This window comes from Eschrichtius robustus, chromosome 3, assembly GCF_028021215.1.
Source record: "Eschrichtius robustus isolate mEscRob2 chromosome 3, mEscRob2.pri, whole genome shotgun sequence".
Taxonomy (NCBI): domain Eukaryota; kingdom Metazoa; phylum Chordata; class Mammalia; order Artiodactyla; family Eschrichtiidae; genus Eschrichtius; species Eschrichtius robustus.
Window position 1 is genome coordinate 172,896,996 of NC_090826.1, and position 27,994 is coordinate 172,924,989.

At 34.8% G+C, this 27,994-nt stretch overlaps 1 protein-coding gene across 4 annotated transcripts in view; it reads right to left on the reverse strand.

The window, feature by feature from the left end:
- Positions 1-27,994, reverse strand: part of SPATA17 (spermatogenesis associated 17) — a 190,177-nt gene that overhangs the window by 13,815 nt on the left and 148,368 nt on the right. Inside the window, exon 10 of one of the 4 annotated variants that reach the window (XM_068538542.1) lies at positions 27,138-27,900. The exons of the other annotated variants lie outside the window; for them this stretch is intronic. Coding sequence (XP_068394643.1) covers positions 27,832-27,900 — 69 coding nt within the window. The 3' untranslated portion in view covers positions 27,138-27,831. Of the gene's footprint in view, positions 1-27,137; positions 27,901-27,994 lie in introns of those variants that run through there. 4 annotated transcript variants of the gene reach the window in all.

Sequence of the window (27,994 nt, forward strand, 5' to 3'; positions counted from 1 at the left end):
AACAAATACCGTATGCTAACACATATATATGGAATCTAAAAAAAAAATGGTTCTGAAGAACCTAGGGGCAGGACAGAAATAAAGACACAGACGTAGAGAATGGACGTGAGGACATGGGGAGGGGGAAGTGTAAGCTGGGACGAAGTGAGATTGGCATGGACATATATACACCACCAAATATAAAATAGATAGCTCGTGGGAAGCAGCTGCATAGCACAGGGAGATCAGCTCGGATTTTTGTGACTACCTAGAGGGGTGGGATAAGGAGGGTGGGAGGGAGACGCAAGAGGGATGGGTTATGGGGATATATGTATACGTACAGCTGATTCACTTTGTTATACAGAAGAAAATAACACAGCATTGTAAAGCAATTATACTCCAATAAATATGTTAAAAAAAAAAGTACCAAGAGGGGGAAAAAAAAAAGAGATAAAATGATATAAAAATAATGACACCCTATTCACAGGGTTGTTAAAAGGATTACATGAGTTCATACTTATAAAGCAATTAAAATAGTGTCTGGCATATAGCAAATACTTAGTGTTAGCTATTTTCAAATAAGAAACTTCAAAAACCCTTTACTTTAAAAAAAAATAGTTGTGGATAAATAATCCTAAATAGTTGCTTATTCAAAGGTCATTTATATTTGACTTCAGTATACATATTCCTATTTTTAGGTAGGTACATCTAAATTCAAAAGTTTTATATTTGAGTTACTATTAATTCTTTTTCCATATTTATGTATCTTTCTTTTTCTTAATAGTTTTATCTTTTTCTTAGTTTGTGCTCCTCTTCCACATTTATAGTCTTGATTATAAATGCACAAGTTGGAAATGGCAGGCCAACATGTAAACTGAAGGATGAATAATGGGGTTTCTTGTTTGACCAGTCCATTGTGTTATGGTGTATATGGATTATGGCCATAGTAAAAGAAATACAAAGATATATAAGAAGTAATAAACCTAGATGCAGAAATATAGATGTACATATAAAATATGGCCTTAACTGTTTAATTTTAACTAAAAACAATAAGAATGTTCTCTAAATAAAAGTCACTGAAATGGAACACCCAACAAGAGACAAATGTTGTAGTTAGAATCATCTGTAGCCTGTGAGTTGGTTTGATAACAAAGCTAATGATACCAGGGTAAGAGGTTCCAGTAACATGACTTTCACATACAATGGCAACCCATTTTAAGTAGAGGGAACGCTATATGGCACTGGCACTAAAGGGAAAGTTTGGGCTAGTACTTGGTTAGTATACTGGAGAATATGCTGCAAAAATGTTCCAAGATAACATCAGAATGGCTTAAGGAGAACCACTTAAGCGGGGAATACAACTGAAGCCAGAATTGTGACATTCTTAAATACTAAGAGTTTCTTGTAGGAAAGACACTGAGTGCCTCTAAGTAAATAAGTATTCTAAGGAAACTCTCAAGAGGGGGGATAACTGCTAAAAGACAGGACGCATTGTATCCTGAGTTTAGCCTGGTAAGAAGTAAGCACTTCAAAAGTATTATTTGTCTGAAGGAATGACTGAAGAATGAATACATAGACTTGGCCCTGGGGAAACCATAAACCTGTTCAAATTTTGAGCCTTCTGGAATAGCACATCCTTACTCTCTCCTTCAACCCCATCACTCTAGAAACCAAAAGAAGGAGATGGCAGCTGTATGGCCTGGACTCCATCATCAAGAGGGTCCTCTCAAAGTCTACTCCACACTCTGAGGACTTTCCTTTTCCAACTGGTAGACGTTATGCCAAGGTCCCTCTGTAAATTAAATAACTTGAGTCTAAGTGTATTTGGAGGAGAAATAGAGAAATCAGGAGAGGAGGGAGAGAATATAGTAGAGAAAAAGTAAGTAACATATTTATGTATGAGGTCTATGAGGAATGGGTGGGCTCAATAAATCTTGATTGAATAGAAATATGTCTTCTTGTTGTGATCCCATTTTTCAAGGATGGTAATACCTAGATTCATCAGTAAATAGGCTATAAAGGATGTGTTCAATGACGTCTTCTTTATAAGAACACTGTTACCATCTATCTACATTATTCAGATTCCTTATTTGCAAATTCACCTACTCACTAAAATTTATTTGTAACTCCAAAATGCATACTCACGGTGCTTTCAGTCATTCATAGATACGAGCAGAGAGGTGAAGATTTGAGTCACCCAGCACCCACACTCCCAGCCAAAGCCTGTCTTCTCATTTCAGCTCTCACACTATAAACAAGTGTCCTTTCGTGTTTATTTAGTGTCACCTTTTTCACATTTTTGTTGGTGATTTCTCTCTTTAAAGTAGACCCCAAGCATACTGCTGAAGTGCTACCTAGCGTTCCTAAGCACAAGAAGTTTACTGTGTGCCTTAAGGAGAAAATACGTTTACTAGATAAGCTTCATTCAAGCATAAGTTATAGTGTTATTGGCCAGGACTTCAATGTTAATGAATCAACAATATATATTAAATAAGGAGTCTTTCAACAGAAATACACATGAAACAATGTTATGTATTGATTGGGTGACAAAAATGTTGACCAGAGGCTCAGAGGAACCTAACCTTGCACTTCCCTTAGGAGCAATGGCTCAGTATTTGCTGATTCCGTGTTTGCAGTGACTTCATAGAACATAACTATGGCAAGTACAAGAACAGACTGTAACTCTTCAGTACAGCCAAGCTCCATCATGACATACTTACTGCTGCATGAACTTACGTATTCTACCAGAATATTACAAATAGCATGCCTCGTAGAACACAAGTAACACTGAACAAACAAATGAATGAATGAAAACATGAATAAAAATATGACCTAATGGATTCAAAATATTGTTTACTATCCTTACGGGGTGGGTTGTAAATAACTCTCCATGAACATTAACCATATATAGATTATAATCTGAAATTTTAGTTTTATAAGAAATGGTTTTCACTTCAGTATAATTTCTCTGAGATTAAACATAAGATAAAATTATAAATGAAGCTTTAGGGGAGGGTGGGATGAATTGGGAGATTAGGATTGACATATATACACTACCATGCATGAAACAGATAGCTAGTGGGAACATGCTATAAAGCACAGGAAGCTCAGCTTGGTGCTCTGTGACAACCTAGATGGGTGGGATGGGGGCTGGGTTGGGAGGGAGGCCCAGGAGGGAGAGGATATATGTATACATATAGCTGATTCACTTCATTGTACAGCAGAAACTAACACAACATTGTAAAGCAATTATACTCCAATTAAAAAAAATAATTGTCAACTGAAAAAAAAATTATATGATATTCAAATTTCAGTGTCCATAAATAAAGATTTACCATGGTGTAAATATATATATATACACACACACACACACACATAAATGAAGCTTTAATAAACAGAATTCGCATAGCCCTCTAATAAACTTAGATTTTCATATTATCACCAGGCATTATCATGTTTGCTTAATTTCTTTCAAAAAGAATTGGTTTTTCAACATTCATTTATTCACTCACTCACTCATCTCCTCTCCCTCTTTCCCTTTCTTCCTTCCTTTCTCTTTCTTCCTTCCTTCCTTCCCTTTCTTTCTTCCTCTCTCTTCCCTCTCTCCCTTTTTTCTTTTTCTTTCTTTTTCTTCCTTCCTTCCTTTCTTTTTCTTTCTTTTGCCCTCCTTCTTCCCTCCCTCCCTCCCTTCTTTCCTTCCTTCCTTCCTTCCTTCCTTCCTTCCTTCCTTCCTTCCTTCCTTCCTTCCTTCCTCAAAAAGTACTAATCCAGTGCCTACTTATGCCAAGTGCTGTTCCAAGCAGTGAGGATACAGCAATGCATAAGTCAGGCAAAAACTCCCGTCTCCATGAAACTTAAAGTTCTAGCGGGCGGCGAGAGACAACAAGCAAATAAAGTCAGGTAATGATAAGTGCTGTGAAGAAAAATAAGACGGGGTAGGAGAGAAGGGTGAGGACGTTAGGGATAGGGCCTGCAATTCAAATCAGGTGGTCAGAAAGGCTGCTCTGTGGTGACACTTGAGCACTAACTCAAAGGAGGTGAGAATGTAACCATGCAAACGAAGAGCACAACTACAACCACCAAGTTTTTCACTACAACACTAGTGTCACTTCAAGCAACCAAAACCTGCTAAGCTACCTTAAAAAGATAGTTTTACCTGCTCTAAGACTTTTGGAGGATTTTTTCCAGGGTCTGAACCCTGTTAGTGCAGAATGTAGGAAGCATCGAGCAGTAAAAAAGTACTGCCTTTTCTCTGCAGACAGCACAAAAGGGGCGCCGTGGCCTTGTATATGAACAGAGCTCCACTAATTCACTTCAACAAGCACTGTCACATCCTAATGTTGTCGTCATACAACGTGAATGGACACCATCCCGGCCCCCAAGGATCAGGTGTGCAAGAGTCACAGTAAATGGGGCCTAGCCCATAATTTCCAATTCCCGTTCGTGCATTTATATCCCTTGAGCAGCACTGCCCAAGAGAGACATTTGGAGAGATAAAGAAGACTATTAATAATGATTACCTATTTCTTTCATTGATACCACAAATGGGGTCTAATGTCAAAAAGTAATTAGCCAGGAAAAATGCACATAGAAATAATACTTGATAACACTGTCTGGGTAAGTGACGGCTGGAGAATTTTTTTTTTAAGATAGGAATAACAATGTTTGTCAAGGTGTGGTGCTTTTTTCTTTAATGGTGGACCCCCGTAAGAAAAAAGTGATCCTCCTCCAAGAGAAGTACTAACAGAATATATTTTTCCTCCACTTTTCTTGAAATTGTCCACATCTAAGTTTTTGTGATGGAATTTATTACTATTTCCTGGTTAGCTGGAGGGGGAGACCTCTGCATAACATGTGTTGTTCATTTCCTAATTACCTCCAGAAAAAGCAAACATCCTGAAACAATACGATGGATAATTTAAAAGGCATAGCTAACTAAAATAAAGGGCAATTTTCTACGTATTTTAATGGCTTTGAAAGTACAAATCTTACCCTTGAAATCAACTAGTAATCAGATCTTAAAATAAAAAAGTAATATTGCCTTGCCTTATTCATAAAAGCCAGTTTACCTTCTGTATACCATTTTCATCAAACAATGTTTTCTACTTGTTGGTTTACTCTTTTACTGTGAGAATCTGTATGATAATGTGGGGTATAAAAATCGAGAAATTAGTCTCACAGCAGGGAGTCTGCTAACAACACCATTTTCATCTTATCCTGCAAGCAGTGGCAGAAAACATATTAATTGCAATTTAATTTATGCAACAAATATTTCATTTTAATTATACTTAATTTTTTGTCAACCTATAAAAATGTCAAGAGTTCTGATGCAGTTTTTTTCCTACAAGTTTTTTTAAATGAAAGAATTAAAATCAAGTGCTGTTTCTGAAAGAAATTATGAAAGATTTCTAATTACTGCTTATGTTCTTGAAAAATTGCTAATCTACTAGCCCCAAAATAACATCTGGGAACATGTGAACTTGAAGCTTTATTACTCAATATTTATGAGTCTTAATAATATACATACATCATTCATATGATGAAATTCTCAAAGGAAGAATTTTTTTTATAATTATAGGCTATATCAATAACTGTCATTGAATGGTGAATTTTCTATGTAGAAATGTTTTTGTTAATACCTCTCAGGAAAACTAAGACGAGAATAAGTGAAATTGATTGCTGCTGATACACTGCATTGAAGTAAAGAATATTTACCATTAACAGAAGTGGAAAGAAAAATGTCAGACCGCCAAAGCTGAACAGTATTAATTATATTCAGCAAATATTTATTAAGCTCTTACTAGGTGCAAATCCTACCCAAACATTACGTCTCATATAAAAATGCTACCTTCTCCTGGAAATCCTTCTCTCTCAAGATGCAAATTACATCTCCAGGCACTGAATGCTTCTGGTGCATAATTATACCTTTCTCAAGGCCCTTTTATAGTCTCCGTTCTGTGACAGTAATTCCCCTCCATGTTTCATCTCCCCACTAGATGATAAGGTTCCTGGGTGTAGGATCCAGGTCTTCTGTGTTTATATCCTCCACCTATCACGTTCAAAAATACTTGAAAATGAAAACCTACCAGTATGAATAAAATGTTCTGGGTGTTATGTTTTGGGAAGTAAAACTATTATTTCAAAAGCCTCTCTATAAAATTTGTAAAAACCTGTATTTTGAAATTACTCATTTAGACGACTTCTAGTTTTAAGATGGCAGAGTACTGAATTTCTTGCCCTATTTTATATTCTCAGAAATGGCACCCCCAAACATGGAGAATTATAAAAATCTACAAAAGTACATCTTCTGTGAAACCAGGAGACAACAATGACCTCAAACTGTAACTTGTATTGAGACACAGATAAAGGGTGGCAGCAGACCTAAAAGAACAGAGACACTTCCTGTCTGGAGAGGGAGATATCATTGAAATTCCATCCTATTCTTCCTCCCTAAACCCAGAACCCTCAGGCACTGAAATCTTCAGACATCTCAGAAGGCAAAGGTGAAGCATAGGGCTTGGCTGAAAGTCTCCATACGGAACACTTAACTTTTAAGAATCCTCCCCAGGTTCCTCCGAAGGAACCTCCCTCCCTTTCTCCCCACCGCCCAGTTCGGATTTGTTTTCTGAGGGAAAAAAATTAAAAAACAAAAACTGGTGCATCTAGGCATAGTAGAAGACAAGGGTCAGGCACTATACTGAGATGTAAGTGAAAGTCTTCACACTGAATGGTGAGAATACCATTCTACTCCCCACCCTGTTCCCAACTCCCAGGATACTAGCGCACTTGGCAGGGGATTAGGGAACCTTTCGTTGGAAAAATTAAATGTCCATATGGAGTGGCCCTTCCACAGGAGGTCACCACTACAGTGAAAGCCACTTCACTGCCTCATTTTAAAAATATGAATGAACAGCCAAAGATCAACAGATGTTTGAAAAAAACCTCCAACCTAAAAGACAGAGCCATATATCAACAACAACAAAAGCAAACAATTTAGATGAACTTGAGACAATGCAAGAAGCAGAACAAAGTATTGTTAAAATCTAAAACAAACATTCTAAAAGACATTAGCAAGGATATTGCATCCACTAAGCAAGTATAGGATGCTGTTTTAACTTTTTTTTTTTTATAAATTTATTTATTTTATTTATTTATTTTTTTAGCTGTGTTGGGTCTTCGTTTCTGTGCGAGGGCTTTCTCTAGTTGCGGCGAGCGGGGGCCACTCTTCATCGCGGTGCGCGGGCCTCTCACTGTCGCGGCCTCTCTCGTTGCGGAGCACAGGCTCCAGACGCGCAGGCTCAGTAGTTGTGGCTCACGGGCCCAGTTGCTCCGCGGCACGTGGGATCTTCCCAGACCAGGGCTCGAACCCGTGTCCCCTGCATTAGCAGGCAGATTCCCAACCACTGCGCCACCAGGGAAGCCCTAACATTTTTTTAATTAAAAAGATCTGTAGTGAATTAATAATGTGAAAGCAGAAAAAACAACTTGATAGAAAAATTTTCGAATTTAACACCACCAAGAATCTCTCCCAAAAAGTAAAACAAAAGGACAATAAAATGGAAATAGGAGATACAAGATTTTTTTTAAAAAGTTGAGGATCAATGTAGAGAATCTGCTCTCTGATTATAGGAGCTACAATAAAAAGAATCTGAGAAAACTAAGAAAAAATAATTGGAAAAGAATGCAGGAAAAATTCCCCAAAGCAGAATGACAGATAACAATGGCTTAAAATAAAGACACCTTTCAACTTAAAATTCTATATCTAATCAATATCAAGTATGTGTGAGATGGAATTTTCAGAAATAAAAGTTATATTGAGAGGCTGTTACAGGGTATGGGTAAACTTGACAAGAGGTGTGAAGAAAATTAAGCAAATGGGGAAAAAGGCAATTATTAACTCCAGGAAATACAGAAAGTTGTACAAGAAGCAAACATCATCTTAGAACTTCTTAGTTTAATAGGAAACAATCTTTTCCATAGTCAAAAAAATAGTAAAGTTTGAATATTTGCTGACTCAAAACTTATAATTGTATTCCAAGAAAACATGGAGATGATAGTATGAAAGAGCTAAATTCTCATCTTCCATAGTTGAAGGTCGGTGGCTATCATCTAAAACTGACAAATCAAGAGATAGTATATTATTTAGCTAGAAGATAAAAGAGTTGAAAGTGGTGATCTCTAGAAAGGAGGACTGTACATGAAGAATGGGAGGAGTGGGTCAGGAGTATGCCAGTTTACATAATAAATCTTTGAACATATTTATTTTATTGAATACTTAAACTATGTACATGTTTTACTTGGATATAAACAAAGTTAAAAATAATTAGTGCATCAAAGTGTTTACTCTTCTCTTAGAATTAAGTTTCTTTTCTACTTGGACAATTATTTATCAACTACATTCTTCTCAGTAACTGATGCCCTATTTTTTACCATTTATATAAAATACCTAGTTACATTTATCCTAAAAACCTAAATATATGATTTCTCATATGTTATTATTATTATTTTTTTTTGCCATATTGCCCTTTCTGAGCATTTTTAACAATGCTTCCCATAAGCAAGTCTATATAATAAAACATATTAAAATGCAGATGAGATAGTCAATGGAAATTAATGTATTTTATAATGCCAACTCCCTTTACAAGCTTTGGGAAAATTATATACACATTTACTAGTCTATGTACAATACTTAATGTCTATATTTGAACCAAAATTATTAAAGACAGTGATCTATTTAGCGTCCTTTTCCCCAACCTAATCAAATTAAGAAAGCAATGTGAATTTCCTCACAAGCTATTTCATACTTGGATGCCCTTGAACTTTACTGAGTCTGAACTAAAAAAACATGTGTAGGTAACATACTTTGGTATTCAAAATACTAAGAAATGTTTATTTGCCTTTGCCATACAAAGTGCAGTTTATTACAGAACATTTACATATAACTCCTAATTTAAAGTTTATAAGTGAAAGACTTTCATTTATAAAATTACATAAGATACATATAAGAATTTAATCTCAATATTTAACATATTATTTCATTATTTTTAAAAAATATAGATTATTTAAAGATTGAGAAGATATAAAAATGGAACAATTTAAATAACTATGGCCTTTGAAACCTACTATTGGCCTAATCACACAATATAAGAGAAAAAAAATCTCTTGAATAAAGTTAAATTCAACTGTGTATTATTGTCTTGACTTATAGCACTTCTGCAAATAAGAATTTAACAGAAACAAAGTAAAAATCAAGTATTTCTCCCCATGGCCAATATATAATAACTGCTAATTAGTTGATATCTCTTTTGAAATTGTACTTTTAAAACTAAACCATTAATATGAGTTCTATTCTTAGTAACGAATTATATGAGGTTGATACTTACAAACACTTGAGAAACTCAGACCTGTTAAGTAGGTAACTACTCTTAAAATGTTGGTTAAATTATTATTCTATTTAACAAACCCTTTTTATAAGAAATATAAAATAGATTCAGTATAAGAAAGAATAAAACAAGTATAAAAGTAGTAAGCATACATAGCATTAAGTTTTAAGTAGTGCAGATTTGGCTCTGATGTGAACAGGCTAAGATAGTTTACTGGGGTATTAACATGTTTTGTATCCATTAGCAACTTGAAGGTTAATATGATTTATTAATAGAAAACATCTCTGAATTAAGCTTGAGAGATTAAAAGAGTTCCAAACAAATCAAAATCTTCCAGAGGTAATTCATACTGTCTTTTTAACAAATAATAGCCAGAATGCTCTTGACTTTATTCAATGTTACTAAGTAAAATTTTGACAAGTATATATTCACTTTACTTAGGAAAACAAAGGAACGACATGTAAGAATTGTTTCACATTGAAAAGCCACATTAAAACTCTACCATGAATGTAATATTAATACGTTAGACTAAAATAATTATGAGTTGTAGATTTCTTTATGCAAATAGTCTTTATTTAGCAATGTAATTTAGGATATTAGTGAATGATACTTTATATATCTTATGTTGATATATGTTTAGCTAATATAGATTATAATGTAAATATTAGTCATCATTAATAATATTTCTAGAAACCTATTAGTTTCCAAGAGCTTGAAAATTAATGGTAAAGTATTTTAATTAGTTTTTTCTGCTCTCCAACCATATGGTTCGGGCCTATCCAAATTTTCAAAACTGTTAATATGATTTAGTAGGTGTTAACCTCACCATGTTCCATTAAGTTCTTATCCATCATGGGGGCTAGTTACTTAGCCTAGACAAAAAATTTCCTCTCCCAAGAAATATTATGTTTAGAGCCCTAAGAAAAACCCCTTTCCATCTCTACCATCAATAGCACGTGGAAGAACTGGCTTAGCAAGAAAACTGCAAACAAAAACTACGGTACCAATGTCTATGTTCATGCTTGGAACTGAAAGTCATCACAAAATGATCTGAGGTTCAGACAGATATACCAGCATGTCTGTCGGAAGTTTTCAAATACGAGATAAATTCTCAGTCCCAGTAAATTGCTCTTGAACTCCTCCTTACTTACTTTTGACTTTACAAAAGCATTAAAGCTGGATTTCTTTGGGGGTCATTGTTTCATCAAGAGAAATGTTTATCTCTTCAAGAGAGTTCACGATAATGAATGGAGGACACAAAATTGTTGAGCTACAGAAACCAAGCTGTAGGCTAGGCTTTATAAGGGTTCTGCAAAGACTCACTGCATGCAGGGCCTCTATGCTATGTGTAAACAATTAATAAACAGAAACCTCAGTTAAAAAAAATTTGAAGACCAGAAAGGGGAGCTCTCATGTCCTGCAACCACAGCAGAGCCCAACAGGAAGAAGAAAGACTCCTCCTCTTTTCTGGCAAGGACTCAGCTAATGAAAGTCATGGACTCTTTGTTTACTACAGCCCTCCCAACTTCCTTTCCCCTCTATAAAAGCGTTCTCCTTCCTGTGTCATGGGCGGACTTGCACGTGGCCCATCATGGCTGTCGACCCCAACCTGCAATTCTCTGCTGATCTCAAGTAAACCCATCTTTGCTGGAAAATATCTGGCAGGCTATTTGTTTCAGGTCAACACATGCAAAGAAGAGTGTAAGAGGCAGTACCAGCTTATAACTATAAATTTTCATCTCTTACATCAATTATTAGTGTTGGAAATCTAGGAAATTGGGGCAAGTGAATTGGGCTGCCTTCTAACTGAAGCCTGGAAAGAGTCCTTGATTCAAAGAGATAGAAGAACCAAATCCACCGGTTCTTTATGTCGGTAAACAATGAATGTCTCTAGTGTTCTTCATCTAGGAGAAGGATAGGAGGGAAAAAATTAAGCAGGCCTATGGAAGAAAAACAAACTCACATGTTAAAGACATGTATGAAGACCAGGCATCTGAAAGACATCAATTACAGGAACCTGAAGAAAATTTAAGTGTTGGAAAATATTTGCCAACTTCAACCAACTCCTAAAAATGCAGATTCTATAAAACAGAGCCAAAGCCCAAAAGGATAAAAGAGGCTAAAATAAGAGGACTAGATACCCATAAAAACAACAAGGTTGGAGATGTTGGTGACTAGAGAAAATAAACTAAGATTACAATAGCAGAAATAAAATTCACTTTAGAGATAACAATTGGCTATTCAAAGTTGAAGGGGCGATAAAGGTTATATTTTAGAATAAAGAAAATAATTCAAAAAAAGCACTCCCTCATGCAGTGCGCGTGCGCACACACACACACATGCACACACACACAATCAGTCTTATCTCAGATACTTCTTTTGTAACAGTAATTGATAGAAGATCACCAACTAACATCTATAGAGTTAAGAGAAAAAGGTTGTGAACCCAGTACTTTATATACACCCTAATTGTCACTTTATATATGAAAGCAATTGAAAGGCATTCTTAGATATTGTATTAATTGGGGTTAGATTCAGCTGCAACTGTTAGAAAGCCCCAATTAACAATGACTTAAACAAGAGAGAGAATTTTCTTTCTCATTTACACAAAAGTCCAGGGTTGGTGTGATACTCCACAGTGAAAGGGACCCAGGATTCCTTAATGTTATTGCTCTGTCTTTCTTGGTCCACATTGATCCAAGGATTAAAATATGACTGAAGATGTCAATCAATCTCTAGCTGTCAAACCCTTCATACCAGACATCCAGAAGGAAGAAATGAGAAGAATGACACTTTTCTTTAAAAACACGATGGGAGGCAGTCTGCCATGGGGCTCTTGAGTTGTACAAATCTTGCTGAATGTGTCAAAATCACAAAGTCTTGATAATTCTTTTACCCAGTGTGAGGGTCACTTCTCAGTATTGAGAATATACAACTGCCAACCCTGAGAAGTGATGTAACACCTCACAGTATGTACCGCATAGTCTGGTAAAGCACCTGCTCCCTCCAGACACAGCAGGCTTGCTAACTGCTTCCCATGAAAGTGGTGGGTTTCACACATCCAGGGTTCTCCTCCTATGACACGCTAGCACGTGGAGGCACCGTGCGGCTCTCTGTATCATCTTGGGACCCGAGGCTCAGGGGACCAGCACAACTATGTTGAAACTCCTTTCCCTGCGTTTGCTGTGAGGAATAGTCTCTGACCTGGAAGCTTGTGCCTTTTACCAGCATCTGTGGAACTCTGTATCAGACTAATTTACTAGCTTGCATAGTTCTTCTGATGAGAGTTCTTCTTTTAGCTATCTTCCACACCATCAGACTTATTTACGTTGGGAGAGTCCTGAAAAATAATTCCTAGGGGAGGAGCCCACACTTTTGCTTACTTTCCATTTTCTAGCATCTAGTGACAGGACTATAATTAGCTTTAAAAGGTGGCTGATAAATGCAGTTTTAATTTCAGGCAGTCATGTACCCAGCTATAAATCAGAGGTTCTACTAGTATAGAACAGGGGTCAGCAAACTACAGCCCACAGGCTCCAGCCAGCCTACTTCCCAATTTTTAAATAAAGTTTTATTGGAACACAGTTATGCCCATCCTTTTATGTATTGTCTATGGTTGCTTTTGTGCCTTCAAAGCCTAAAATATTTATCATCTGGCTCTTAAAGAACATTTGTTGACCCTAGTACAGAAGAAGAGAAAACTGATATTCAGAGACAATAAACTCTCTGCCATAGATATTCAAGGTCCCAGAAAATGTACTGCCTTGCCCTCTTTTAAATAAAACCTTTGTTGTATATCCCATGCATCAAAGAAATGACTCATTTTAATATCTCAGGGAGAAGAATCAGTAATACTGATATCAGTAGTATCAATATGATCTCAAACAAAAAACATAAGTAAGGGCGTAGAAGACTTGAACAATGTTTAGAAACTTCAGGAGACTGTTAAGTATGTAACATTGTACCCAACAATTGCAGAAAATATATCTCTTTTAATGTACTTGGAACATCTACCAAAACTGACAAGATCTTGGGCCATACAGGAACTCTCAACAAATTTCAGAAGATTAAATTCACAGAACATGTTCTTTGACCACAGAAAAATTAAACTAGTTAAAAATAAATACAACTAGGAAATCTCCAAATGTTAGAAAATTCAAGTATATATTAATAAATAAAACATGAGTCAAAATAGAAAACATTTTGAAATTTATGATGAAAACTTGTGAGATGTCACAAAATCCATGTTTTGAAACACATAGCCTTATATGAATATATTATATATATATATTTTTTTCCTTGTATCATTTCAAAGGACATAACCTATGAGAGTAGAACTTAATATCTCTGTTTTATTGAATTGTCTTATAAATCGAGGCAATACTCTGCAAATTGTGGGAGCTCAATAGCTGCTTTGATGAACTCTCAACATTAAAAACAAGATTTAATTATTTAGAAATTGCAGTCGTGCCTGCAAAATAACTGATTCCCTTTTATAGATAGGGTAAAAACCTTTAAACGAGGTTTTCTGAGTTGAAATTCAGATTTACACACAGTGATTTAACTGGGAATATAGAGATCTTTGGTTTAATGCTTCAAAATGCTTGGCTCACTGCAAAATGTATTCATCTTATAAAACAATGTTGGATGATAAATGGAGAGTGACCCTCCCCAACAATAAACTAACATCTACGTATTAATTTCATAGAAACTCTTGGTGGAATTTTAGTCACCTAACCACCAACTATGATTTTCCTGTGTTATATTATACATACATTTGGGAAAATGATATACATAGATATGATTTATTGCTACCTTTAGCAGGATTGAAACAGTACAACAAATTTTATTTTGGTGGTCCTTTTATTAGCTTCCTACCACTTGATCAGCTGATATCATTAATAATAAATTTTTTTTTTTTATAAACTAGAGTTAGCAAGTCCTGTCCTGAGACTATAATATTTCAAAAAACAGTCTAAGCTTTAGGGAAAAAACCAATTACAGAAACAGCATTAAAAATGCCAAGCACTGGGCAGAAGCAATTCTGGATCAGTTTAAAAAAGTGATTGATGAAACCCTAATCCAAGCTGAAGGAACAGTTTCACGACAAGCTGTGACCATTCCACACACTTCATTAGCTGCCATAATTAGCCTGGTGTTTCAATTTGTTAGAACTGGTGGGGACAATTTTCCTCAGAATGAAACATCAAAATACAGGGTCCCTCAGACTTCAGAAGAGGCTGATGAGAGGCTTTTCTAGTCTCTGTTAACTAAAAGATTAATTATTGCTGATGGGAGGCTGTGCTGTGATTGTCACTCTGTCTATGTGCATTACTTTTAGCATTAGAAGAAAGATACGGTTGACACCGCACCACTCAATCAAGTAGCTTCACATTAGAGCACAAAGTCGGTTTTAATATACAGGGTACTTTTGATTGATTTTTTTTTCTTCCTTTTTTCTGGGTCCAAGACTCACACTTATTTATTTATATCAGAATTTGAAAACAGCCTCTAAAATATTGAGAATTTTGGTTAAGGTACTTTGTCTCAAGTCATGGCTTCCTTCTCTAACCACAGATCAGCTCAAGAGTGGCTTCATGTGTTTGTACAATTGTATGGTGACATCTTTTAAATATGTTTATAAGTCTTCTAAGACTACACATGTTTTAAGCAACCCATAAAGCCACGTTAATTTTACCTATATTTATAAATATAGCTCTATAATCTTATCCCTGGATTAAGGAGATACACTCTGATTTCCCACAATATAAATTCATGAAATCTAATTAAGAGGGTAGTAGGAAAGGGACTCCTACTTCATTTCCATAGAACAAAAGTGATTTCTTTTGGTTTTTTGGCCATAGGCAAAGCTGATCCGAAGTCAAGAGTATATACCTACAGACAGTGCCATTAAAAATTTCACCAAAGCCTTAGTTTTTAATGTCTTGGCTTTATTATTATTTAATTATTTGCATTAAGATAATTATCTGTAAGCCCAAAATTTCCACTTAATGTACCTTTTCTAAAAAACTCACTTCTTTAACTGACCTATAATGAGTGAAGTGGGAGTAGTAATTTAGTGAAGTGTGGAGGAAGCAACCATAACCAAAGAAACTGGTGATATTTTCAAATCCACTACACCGTAGTGAAAAAGTTTTAAAGTGGAAAAGCACAACGACATCAGATAAAAATGCTTCCCTGAGTTTCCAGAACAAAATTCTCCACAGGTTCCATTAAAATCAAGTCCTTGTTAACCCCAAACACTTGGTTAGCTATATCATTTACAGCAGCACAGTCCAATAGAAATACAATGTGGGCCACATATATAATTTTAATTTTCTAGTAGCCATATTACAAATAGTAACAAGAAATAGGTGAAATTAATTGTATGGCAATAAAATATTTAAGCTAATATGTCTAAAGTATTATTGGTATAACTATGTCATTAATATAAAAATATGAATGTTACCTTTTTTTTGTACTATATCTTTGAAATCCAGGGTCTTTTACACTTACAGCACATCTCAAATTAGAGAAGCTATATTTCAAGTGCTCAGTAGCTGCACGGCTGTCAAATGGAACAACACAAATTTAGAGAATGTGGAGCTTGCTTTGTCAGGGAGTAGTTTTTCTGCTCTTTAGTGAACAGAGCAATTCTGGAGTCCTGTGGAGTTACATACACAACAAGTAGATCTACATGAACAGATGCAATAGCAGCTGAATCAACTCTTTACAGTCAAGAGTAAAAGTCCTTCTAACTTAATAAATGAACACTGCTGAAATACATATAGATTATAAGATTCCTAACAATCAGTGAAGATAATGCAAGACTTAAGAAATCAACAGGCCATGCACACCATGGAGACTCAGAATAGCCACACACCAGAACAAGATTCACACTGTAATAAGAGCTGAAATTCAGCCAGCATGCATCAGTATGGGCATATTGGTTACTTACGTATTTTAGAAATGGTTTCATTATTTTCATATCTGTTAGTAAATGGCTACAAACCCAAGTACTACCTCAAACATCCTTCACAATCCAGCAGTTAAATAGTTACTGTGTATCCCAGCAGGGAGTCCCAGGATTATTGTCCATTCTGATTGTTGAGTATCTGTGAAGTATAGCTAGCAAAGAATTTTATTATTACTCATGCCTATAATACATACATAATCAGCTAGGCGTATTGAACACAATTATTTATCCAGTAAATCTGTGGTTAATTTAGCCATATTGTTGTTTTTGATCTTCTCGTCAAATTGCTTCCTTTTAAAATCTCAGAAAACATGCTCAGAAACAAAATATCTGAATTTACTAGCTGTAAACAGTCACAAAAGCCATAAGGAAACTAATCTCAATAGAGTCTGACAAGTCATTTGCTATTCAAAAGCTATTACAGAGATTATTTCTGTTTGGGTATTGCAGTGTGGGGAAGGTTTTAATTCCCTAATTCCACATCTCTACTATTTATTCTTGGTTTAATTTTTAAACACTGGAGGATATACCCCAAATAACTCTTGTAGTTCTACATAATATTCAAAGTTGTGTTGAATCATTCCTCTTAATATGGTAACATAAAGAGAGAGAATCTTGAGGTTTTAGATTATAAAATAGCACAGCAAATAAACAACCTCTAGAGTAGTGAAGATGTCATCATTAAAAACATGAAGTAAATACAGCTGGAGCACTTCTGCCACTTGCAAAAGTACTTCAGAGAATGGGGCTCTTTGTCACAAAAAGTGGCTTGATTTGAGAAGGTTGGAAATCAACCAAACTATGATTTGCTCCATCCAAAGACCTTCACCTAGAATCATCTCATAATGCAAACATGAAGCCACATACCACAGGGGAGAAACCATGTGGCAAGAAAATAAATGTTGTTGATTTGTGACTTAGAACATAAGGATAAAATAAAAGAAATACTGCATTCTCTCCCAAATAGTTGATATTTTCTAACATGTCATAGATTAAACGACAGAGGCAACATTTCCTTTATCATGACCCACGATGTCTCTGAGAGCAAGCAACTGATGAATTTGGTCTGGTCTGTTCCCACTGACATCATGACAGGAAAATTTCTATTTTGTGAGCCCCTTTTGGAAAACACGTAGACTGTTTTCCTGTCTTCAAAATGATTAACATTTCTTTCGTTGAGCATAACTTCATTTGGAAGAAACATCTGGAAACTTCATGACTAGGTACAGTATCTGCAACCTTTGGAAACACGTCTGGTTTTACCGTTTGATAAAACAAGTTTCATGTGCCACCTTGATCACTTTCTAAATTAGCATGAGTTACTGCCAAAGATGCTGCCTCAAATCCCTAATGGAGGCATTCAGACTCCTTTTCAGCAGTCAGCCTTCGAATTTTCATGAGAAAATGTGAGCAGGATATGAAATACAGTGTCTGGAAGATAAGGAGTCAACTGTAAGCAGAAGTTTCAAAATATCTGAGAGAAATAGGAAGCCATGGTTGGAGCAATAAGATAAGGAGTTCGTTCAGATCGGATTACCTAGATAATTTTATTATTATTCAATGCACTACTGTCATAGTATGCATGGTGCTGAAAAGTCATGACTTCTATTGAACAAGCTCTTACTCTGGAAAATAAGATTAGAGGAAGATAATTACGCCAACTCTCTAATTCTGAATGAAGTACTTCTGTAGGCTGAAGTGGAAAATGACAATTTGTTTCTTTCTGTATAGGGAGGAGTCTCTGAACACCCAGGAACAATACAAGTCTCTGTTGAAGTTCACTTCTGCTTCAATGTCCCTAAAATAATACATGGATTCATAACTTTCAGCTGTCACAGAGTATATCAATAAAGCAGACTCCAAAACACATAACCCTCGATGGTTTAAGGACAAAGGAAATGAAATGATGTGAGTTCAATCTATTTTAGAGATTCTCATAAAACTTTTTTTTTATTATTATTTATTTATTTATCTATCTATCTATTTATTTATTTATGGCTGTGTTGGGTCTTTGTTTCTGTGCGAGGGCTTTCTCCATTTGCGGCAAGCGGGGGCCACTCTTCATCGCGGTGCGCGGGCCTCTTCACTATCGCGGCCTCTCTTGTTGTGGAGCACGGGCTCCAGACGCGCAGGCTCAGTAATTGTGGCTCACGGGCCTAGTTGCTCCGCGGCATGTGGGATCTTCCCAGACCAGGGCTCGAACCCGTGTGCCCTGCATTGGCAGGCAGACTCTCAACCACTGCGCCACCAGGGAAGCCCTCATAAAACTTTTATATTCCTTTACTCCAACCTTTGTTCTCTGACAAGGCAAGTTATTAGTGTTTGGATACCATTTGACACTACGTACCTAAGTAACTTACTTTTAACATTTGTTGCCATTAGAACAAAGAATTGAAATCAAATTCATGTCAAAGATAAGTGCATTGCCATATTAAAAGTCTTCCCTAACATTTCAACTTTTAACTCAAGTGAAAACATAGTAGTGTTTTCATTGAAATTTACTTTTATACGATTACATTTCTTAACTTGCAAAATTTGTATTCATTTCCACATTTTTGTAAAATAGACATTTGAGAACAACAATTGTAAACAAAACTTTTGTTTTACTTGTTTTGTGAAGGAAATTAGTTTTCAATAAACCAAAATGATGGCATGCAAGTGTTGTGTGCATTGTATATTTGTACTTTTTTCTGGAGAGAAAGTCCATAGCTTCAATTAGATTCTCTAGAGTCAGAGGCCAAAAAAGGTATCAAATTATTAATTTGAAGTCTTTACATTATTTCTGAAGAAAGCAGCAGTCTCCAGAATTAAACTGAAAACTTACTTGGACACTTTATATTTTCTTTATTTAATTTTTACTGAAATACAGTTGACGTGCAGTATTATGTTAATTTCAGGTGTAGTACATAGTGATTTGACATTTGCACACACTATTAAATAATCACCATGATAAGTCTACTAACCATCTGTCCCCATAATACAAAGTTATTACAATATTATTGACTATATTCCTTAAGCTGTATATTACATCCTTGTGGCTCATTTATTTTATGACTGGAAGTTTTTATCTCTTAATCCCCATCACCTATTTCATCCTGGATCATATGGTAGTTCTATTTTTAATTTTTTGCATTAAAAAATCTGTCCACAGTGGCTGCACAATCTACAGTCCCACCAACAAAGGATGAGGGTTCTCTTTTCTCCACATCCTTGCCAACACTTGTTATTTGTTATCTTTTTGATGACAGCCATTCTGCCAGGTGTGAGGTGGTATCTCATTGTGATATTAATTTGTATTTCCCTGATGACTGGCGAGCATCCTTTCATGTGCCTGTTGGCCATCTGTACACCCTCTTTGGAAAAATGTCTATTCAGGTCCTCTGCTCATTTTAATATCAGATTATTTGTTTTTCTGATGTTGAGTTGTACGAGTTCTTTGTATATTTTGGATATCAACCCCTTGTTGGATATATCATTTGCAAATATCTTCTCCCATTCAGTAGGCTGCCTTTTTATTTGGTTGACAGTTTTCTTCACTGTGCAAGAGCTTTTTTAGTTTTATGTAGTCCCATTTGTTTATCTTTTCATTTGTTTCCTTTGTCTGAGGAAACAGATCCAAAAAATATTGCTAAGACTGTACAAAAAGCATACATTAAAAGGACCATATGCCATGCTCAAGTAGGATTTATCCCAGGGATGTAAGGATGATTCAATATCCACAAATCAATCAATGTGATGCACCACATCAACAAACAGAAGAATAAAAATAATATGATTATATCGACAGAAGCACTTTTATTCAACATAGTATTCAAAGTCCTAGCCGCAGCAACCAGAGAAGGAAAAGAAATAAAGGAAACCCAAATTGGAAAGGAAGAAGTAAAACTTTCACTGTTTGCAGATGACGTGATACTGTATATAGAAAATTCTGAAAATTCTACCAAAATACTATTACAATTAATAAATGAATTCAGTAAGGTTGCAGGACACAAAATTAATAAACAGAAATCTGTTGCAATTCTATACACTAATAACAAACTATCAGAAAGAGAAATTAAAACAATCACATTTACATTTGCATCAAGAAGGATAAAATACTGAGAATAAATCTAACCAAAATGGTAAAAGACTTGTACTCTGAAAACTATAGGCACTGATGAAAGAAATTGAAGACAAAACAAACAAGTGGAAAAATATACTGTGCTCATAGGTTGGAAGAATTAATATTGTTAAAATGGCCATACTACCCAAGGCAATCTATAGATTCCATGCAATCTCTATCAAAATACCAAAGGCATTTTTCACAAAACTAAAACAAATAATTCTAAATTTGTATGGAAACACAAAAGACCCTGAATAGCCAAAGCGATCTTAAGGACAAAGCTGGAGGTATCACACTCCCTGATTTCAAGCTATAGTAAAAGCTACAGTAATCAAAACAGTATGTTACTGGCACAAAAGCAGACACACAGATAAATGGAACAGGATAAAGAGCTCAGAAATAAACCCATACTTGTATGGCTAATTAATCTATGACAAAGAAGGAAAGAATATGCAATGGGGAAAAGACAGCCTCCTCAATAAATGGTGTTGGCAAAACTGGACAGCTACATGCAAAAGAATGAAACTTGTATTTCACACCATATGCAAAAATAAACACAAAATGTGTTAAAGATTTAAATGTAAGACCAAAAACCATAAAGTGCCACTCTATATTTTAAATCAAACTTCCCACATAAAAAAAGTACAAGAAATGAGATAGGCAAAATGATTTCCTACAAAGGAAAATAAAACCACATGGTTAAGTGGAAAAAAGATAGTGACTTGATTAGTCATCTGATGAGTATAGGTGGACAGGTCTTGAGCACAAATGGCCAAGCCAACAATCATGTAACATGCACTTGTAATGGATTCTTTGCCTTGCGTCACTCTTGTTAACTATACTTCCATAGAGAAAACCTTCATAGCTAGAACATCACTTCTACATGTAAGATTCAATGTGAGAGAGATGGATCTTCAGTTATTCCCCCTTTCCACCCCATCTAATGATGCCTTTCCTGAATGTGGCTGTGTGTTCATAGCTGTGCAGAAAGGACTAGTGAGATCGACAAGGCAAAGACAAACCTTGAGTACATGCCACAGACATACTTTAGTCAATGTGTTCTTAAGGTAACTAACTTTTTGACCATAACTTTAAAAATAAATAAATAAATAAAAACAAGTACACTGCCATCCCCTATGAGGTCATAATGTATGATTATGATGAAAATAATTATTTAGCTACTAAAAATTATATATATAGGAAAGACAGGAAATATCTGAAAAGGAGCATATTTCTTTGCTTTGGAATAATAGACTTTACTGGGGCAGTATTTTAAGCTACACTGTACACTACAGCAGAAAGAAGCTTTCTGGAAAGTGCACTTTATTTTTATGTTAGCATGTCATCAAAAATCAGTCCTTCAATCTATCACTGATTATTTTAATGCTACTAAGATATAACTTTATATGAATACAGTAGCTACATTCAGAGGTGATTTTTCTTCATAGAATATCAAATACTTAACATTTGATATCTGGAAATCTCCCAATCTGACAAATTCATGCAACTTCAGATCCTTTATTATTGTTGGCATTTATATATATTATAGATCAGTAATATGAGAGTTAGAAAGTTGAAGCAAGGGAACTTTTATCAGTAGTGTTTTGGGGTAAAAGGAAAAAGTATATGTGTTAGCTACCAATACATCTGATATATTTTATCAACTTTTTTCTGGGATATTTTTAGAATTTTTACAGTACTTTGAAATTTAAGTAACACTAGCCATGAATATGGAAACTTACTTTCAAAACTAAGTATGCTAAAATTTTATGTACAGTATTTTGTACACCCTTAATTATGCTATTAGAACTAGAAAGTATATTCATATTTGCAGATTAGATTGCTTCTACCCTTTGGACATTATTTATGTATATTAAATATCAAAACATAAATGACAGATGTTTCTGAGTTCATTTAGAAAAACAATATGTAGTGTCTTGAAAATCAAAGCAAAGCTTCAGATTCAAACAAGCATAGTTTGAATTTAAATAGTTTCTTTTATTTCTTTTAAAAATTATAATTCTGAAAAAAATACTTAAAATTTTTTTAATGGTTTATAGGCTTTAGCAATATAAATGAGTTTCTATCAAAAATGTTGACAAAATGGAAGTCATTTTCTTAAAATAGTACACACATGACATAAAGTGAAGGAAAAAGGTATATGGTTAATGCTATGTGCTCTTCATTATTTCTATAATAAATACCATCGTGATATATGGCATTAGGTTGGTGAGCTACAAGGAAACTTGGACAGACATGCTTGCAGCCCAGTTTGCTCATGACAAATAATTAGATTCATAACAAAAATATACTCAGAAAGAATATATAATAAAAATAATAAAACACTGAATATATACACAGAAATTATATTTTATTTACCATAAGAAAACTTAATTTTGGACTAGGATGTAAGTTTTATATCTTAGTTTGTTTTTTTTTTTTTGGCCACGCCATGCGGCATGTGGAATCTTAGTTCCCCGACCAGGGATCAAACCCATACCCCCTGCAGTGGAAGCATGCAGTCTTAACCACTGGACCTCCAGGGAAGCCCCATATCATGGTTTAATTTTTAAAATACTAAACTTGCCATAATTTCACTTGGGAGAGGGGATGCAGTTAGGAAAAGCTTTCCTAAGGAAGAGAGGGAGAAAACTAGTATGTCTCCTCAGTATTTGACATAAGTGAGTGACTGCCTGGATGGAAGGAATTTAAAAGAGACCAGGTGTCAGGGAGGAGATGGAGAGTTCTGCAGTGGGCATAATAAGTGTGAGCTCTGTTTGGATAAGCAAAGAAAACTGAAAGAGTAATACAGCAATATTATTTTTTCTCTAATGCTGCTTACAGGCAAGTTACATGATTAAATGAAGAAGGCAGGGAAAGCAAGACATTTATAATACAACAGACAAATGACAATGCATTGCTAGTTAGACAGAATAATAAGTACCATCTAATTTTCTCTTTAAAATCCATTTACTCTTCAAAGCCCTAGATCATCATCAAGGGACCACATTTTCTAACTGAGGAATTACCGAGGAGGAAAATTAGGTTTTTTAAAATATTCCAATTGTTGTGAGCAAACTCTTTGCAAACAGCCCTTGGAATCGATTTAGTAAGAGAGTTAAGGTCAACATTTGTATCCTTACAACCTCTGTCTGAAATATTTTTACTACTTTTGTACCTTTAGAGTCTTTAATTGATATCCTTAAATTCAGTGGCTGCCCAGATCATCAAGTTATCACTTTTCAGTCATCTGATATTTCACAGTTGTTAAACTTTTAACATGTTAGCAGATTTAAATTTTCCCCTAATAGTTTATAACCTTATAATAGCCACCTAAAAATTAACTTGTAAATTAATCCAGAGTTAATAATGCAATTATTAACTGTAGCAATCTGGAGCTTCTGGCGCAATCTGGAGCTTATTAACTGGAGCAATCTGGAGCTTATATATGTAACAGAAATCACAAACTGTAGCCTTCTCAAAATCAGTCTGGTAGTATGGCTTTCAGCATCTTTTTAGGATGAATATGAATGTTTAAATAACTCCATGAAGAGAGCCTTTAGGAGAAAATATATTGCACTTAGGCATAATTTGGAAAATATGCAGTTAAGTATGTTAAACTAAATTAAATCCACAACAATAATTTTTGCAATGGAACAATTTCCTCAAGTGAATTCTCAAGCAGGAAATCTAGTCTGTGAAACCCATGAGTAGAGTTCTGAGCACTCCTTAGAGCACATTATATAAAGTGATATAAAGTGATAAGGAAACACACAATTAAGAGAAGTATTTGACTTGTCCCTTTTTTTTTATGGTGTGTGTTGCTGTTGGTTCCCTTTGCCTTTTTGTAAGACTTTTAAAATATTTTAAGCACCAACTTGGAAATTTACCAAAAATTTTTTCAAAATACTATTTTTATACTGATATAAAATCAACTGGAAGATACAAAAGGACATAAAATGTGATCTATAAATTAAAATCCAACTTGATAGCAAGCTTTTTACTTCTTTTGCCTTAGAAGTAACACAAGTTAGATTTTTTAATATATTTAAATTTCATTATTCAATTTTTATAATATTAAAACATGAACTATACAGTATGGGACATAAATTTAAATTAATAGAAAGCAAATTAATCTTTTAATCATCTAGGACTCAGTCAATTTATTAATGTGATTTTACTATTACTTTCTAAATACAAGAGTAACTCGGAGATATCACAGGTTGGGTTCCAGACCACCACAATAAAGTGAATATTGTAACTGAGTCACACATATTTCTTTGCTCTTCCAATGCATCTGAAAGCTATGTTTACACTATACTGTAGTCTATTAGGTGTGCAATAGCATTCTGTCTAAAAACACAATGTAAATAGGAATGACTTCTCTGTAGCATGCAATGCTGCTTGACAGCATTTTACCCACAGTAGCAGAACTTCTTTCACAATTGGAGTCAATCCCTTCAAACCCTGCTACTGCTTTATCAACTAAGTTTATGTCATGTTCTACATCCTTTGTCATTTCAACAATCTACATAACATCTTCACCAGGAGTAGTTCCCATCTCAAGAAACCACTTTCTTTGCTCATCCATTAGAAGCAATCCCTTATTCATTCAAGTTTTATCATGAGATGGCAGCAATTCAGTCACATCTTCAGGCTCCACTTCTAATTCTAGTTCTCTTGCTTTCTGAAGTGACTTCCTCCACTGAAGTCTTGAAACCCTCAAAGGCATCCACGATGGTTGGAATCAACTTCTTCCTGATAATGCTGATATTTTAACCGCTTCCCATGAATTACGAATGTTCCTAATGGCTTCTAGAATGATAAATCCTTTCCAGAAAGTGTTCAATTTACATTGTCTAGATCTATCAGAGGAATCACTATCTCTGGCAGCCAGGTAGAGAGTTCATTTTATTATTATTTTTATAAATAATATTCTGGTGTTCTGTATCATCTTGACACATAATCAACATAAATTTTTAAAATGTACAAACCATTATGTATAAAGTAAGCTATAAGGCTATATTGTACAACACAGAGAATACAGCCAATATTCTATAATAATTATAAATGGAATATAACCTTTAAAAATTGTGAATCACTATGTTGTATAACTTTAACTTATATAATATTGTACAGAAATTATACTTCAATTTTTAAAAAAGCCTTAAAAGCAAAACAATATATATTTAACAGAAAACATATATATATATACACAATATACAAAAGTTTGGTGCATGAAAGCACAGAGTTAATATAAAACAATAAAGACTATGCAAAAATCCCAAAGCAAATAAAAAGGTAACTAAATGAAGTGAATAATAATAGAACCATTCCCCTTTAAAATAATCCCACAAAATTAACGATTTGTTAACTCGCAAAAATGTTTCCAGTATTTGAGATAAAGTGTCAGTACTTTAATTTCAGTAAATTAGAGGTTTCAAGAAGCCTATCACCTAAAAATTCTAGATAAAAGATGTTAAGATCTTTTTTAATGCATAAATGACCTGGGGAAAGATTAAGAGGATTCTTTGGAAGAAAGAATTGCTAACAAAGTGCAACCCAGTGAAGGCTGTAGTCAGCACATGTCCCATGGTATATACACATCCATAGAGTCCTAACGTTTGGGTGTAACATGGCACATGGTCAAGAAAGAGACATCTGGGCCTGGGGTACAGTGGGACGTTAGACCAGAGAACACGGTATAAAACCAGCACTCCTGAAAAGTAACATTTTCAGTAGGTGAACTAGAAAAAGAAAAAGACCCTATTAGGGAGACTTTGAGCATACATAGCCATCTCATCCTTGGATCTGAGTGGAGTGGAGAAAAGGAAAAAATTAAGTTCAGGAATCACACTGGGACTAAAAACTTTCAGAAAGAAAATTATAGAGGCCAGCTATAAAACCTCTAGCTGTCAAACAAAGATTCTGTCCTACACCACAGTGTACAAGTGCACATCTAGGGCAAGCATCTTACCTGGGGTAATGTAAATTTTACAGACCTCAGAAGGAAACAGTTGCCACAGTCTCTCTAGAGCTGTACAGTGATTAATAATGTGTTGGAGAGATCTCTCCATCTCAGACTTTGTTGCAGTTAGAAAATAAAGGTTTTTTTAAAAATAGGTTACCATGCTTCTTATAAAACTGTGTTCCATTATGTTTGCTCCTCACTCAAATGTAATGCTTTAGACTCAAATGCGAATTGGGCCCTTAGGTTAATAATTATACACTAATATGGTCAGTTCTGATCTAATGAAAATCTTGGATACATCACTGCACATATTATTTTTATTCACAAATTAAAATTCAAATCATAAACTCTTGTGAACCCGTTTTTAAAACTATAATTGAAAATTACCACACAGTGTAACAAACCTATCTGAAACAAAACATTGATTAAAAGGCTAAGGTAATGTAAATTTATACATCTTAACATTACACATCCAAACTATTCTGTAGGTTAAACATTATTTTTTAATAAATAGTATAACACAATATTTGGCTCTGTCCTATTTTCTTAAATGCATAATAAACTAGAGTATATGCATAAACGTATAGACATACAAATGCAAAATACTTTATAATAAAACATTCTATAAGCACATACTTTTCCTGAAGGCTACTTACTGACCTCCAGAAGACTGATACAAGGGTAATCAGAGGGGAAAACTGAAGAACTTCAGTCCCAGATATATTGTGAGAGAGACAGAAAAAGCACTTAAACTGAATATTTGATTATTGAAGGCCATCCTCATAAGCAAAATATTTCCCCTCAATTACACCTAATTATTTAATTGTTTACATTTACTAATGAAACGAAACAACACAAAACAAACAACTGTTGGGGGCTCTTTTCAGCCGGCACATAATCATCCATCAACATGTACAGAAAGATTCTTAAAATTATATGAAGCTGGTCTGTTTAAAGTGAAAGGCATATTTTATCCCAATCAATGCATAAAAGTAAAATTATCCATAACTGAGGCATGTTTCTCTGCTGTACAGTTCAGCGTAATGATCCCCACACACTGCTCTTGCACATCAATTATGATAATCATAATCACGGTCGTTAAGCTGGATGTTCATTATTATCAGGATGCTGGTGACAGCAGATTCAATCACCGGGTGCCATGGGCAAGCAGTCACAGTCCCACCCAAGTTTCTGCAGACAGCGATGTGCCACATTAAATCTATGATGTGTTCCACATCCCACTCCATTCCAAAAGCCATAGACGGTAAAGGTCAACTTTATGTTCTGTGCAATATGCTTAGGTTTTCTAAATTAATTCTATGGAGTACTAGATATTTTTATGCTTTGTAGCTTATAAAATCCTGTTTAGGACCAAAATGCACGTGAAAATAACAAAAAAGGGCTGCTCTACTGTTGTAATTCACCTATAATAAGGCAGATGAGGAGAGGCTCTGTCAACACGAACCATCTTAAAAGTCTCTGCTTGAATCTTGCAAGTAAGGAAAAACATGAAATGGTTCTATTACAATCAGTTGTCTAAAATGCATATGAAACTCATTCTAATTCAGATAAAGGCCTCAGAC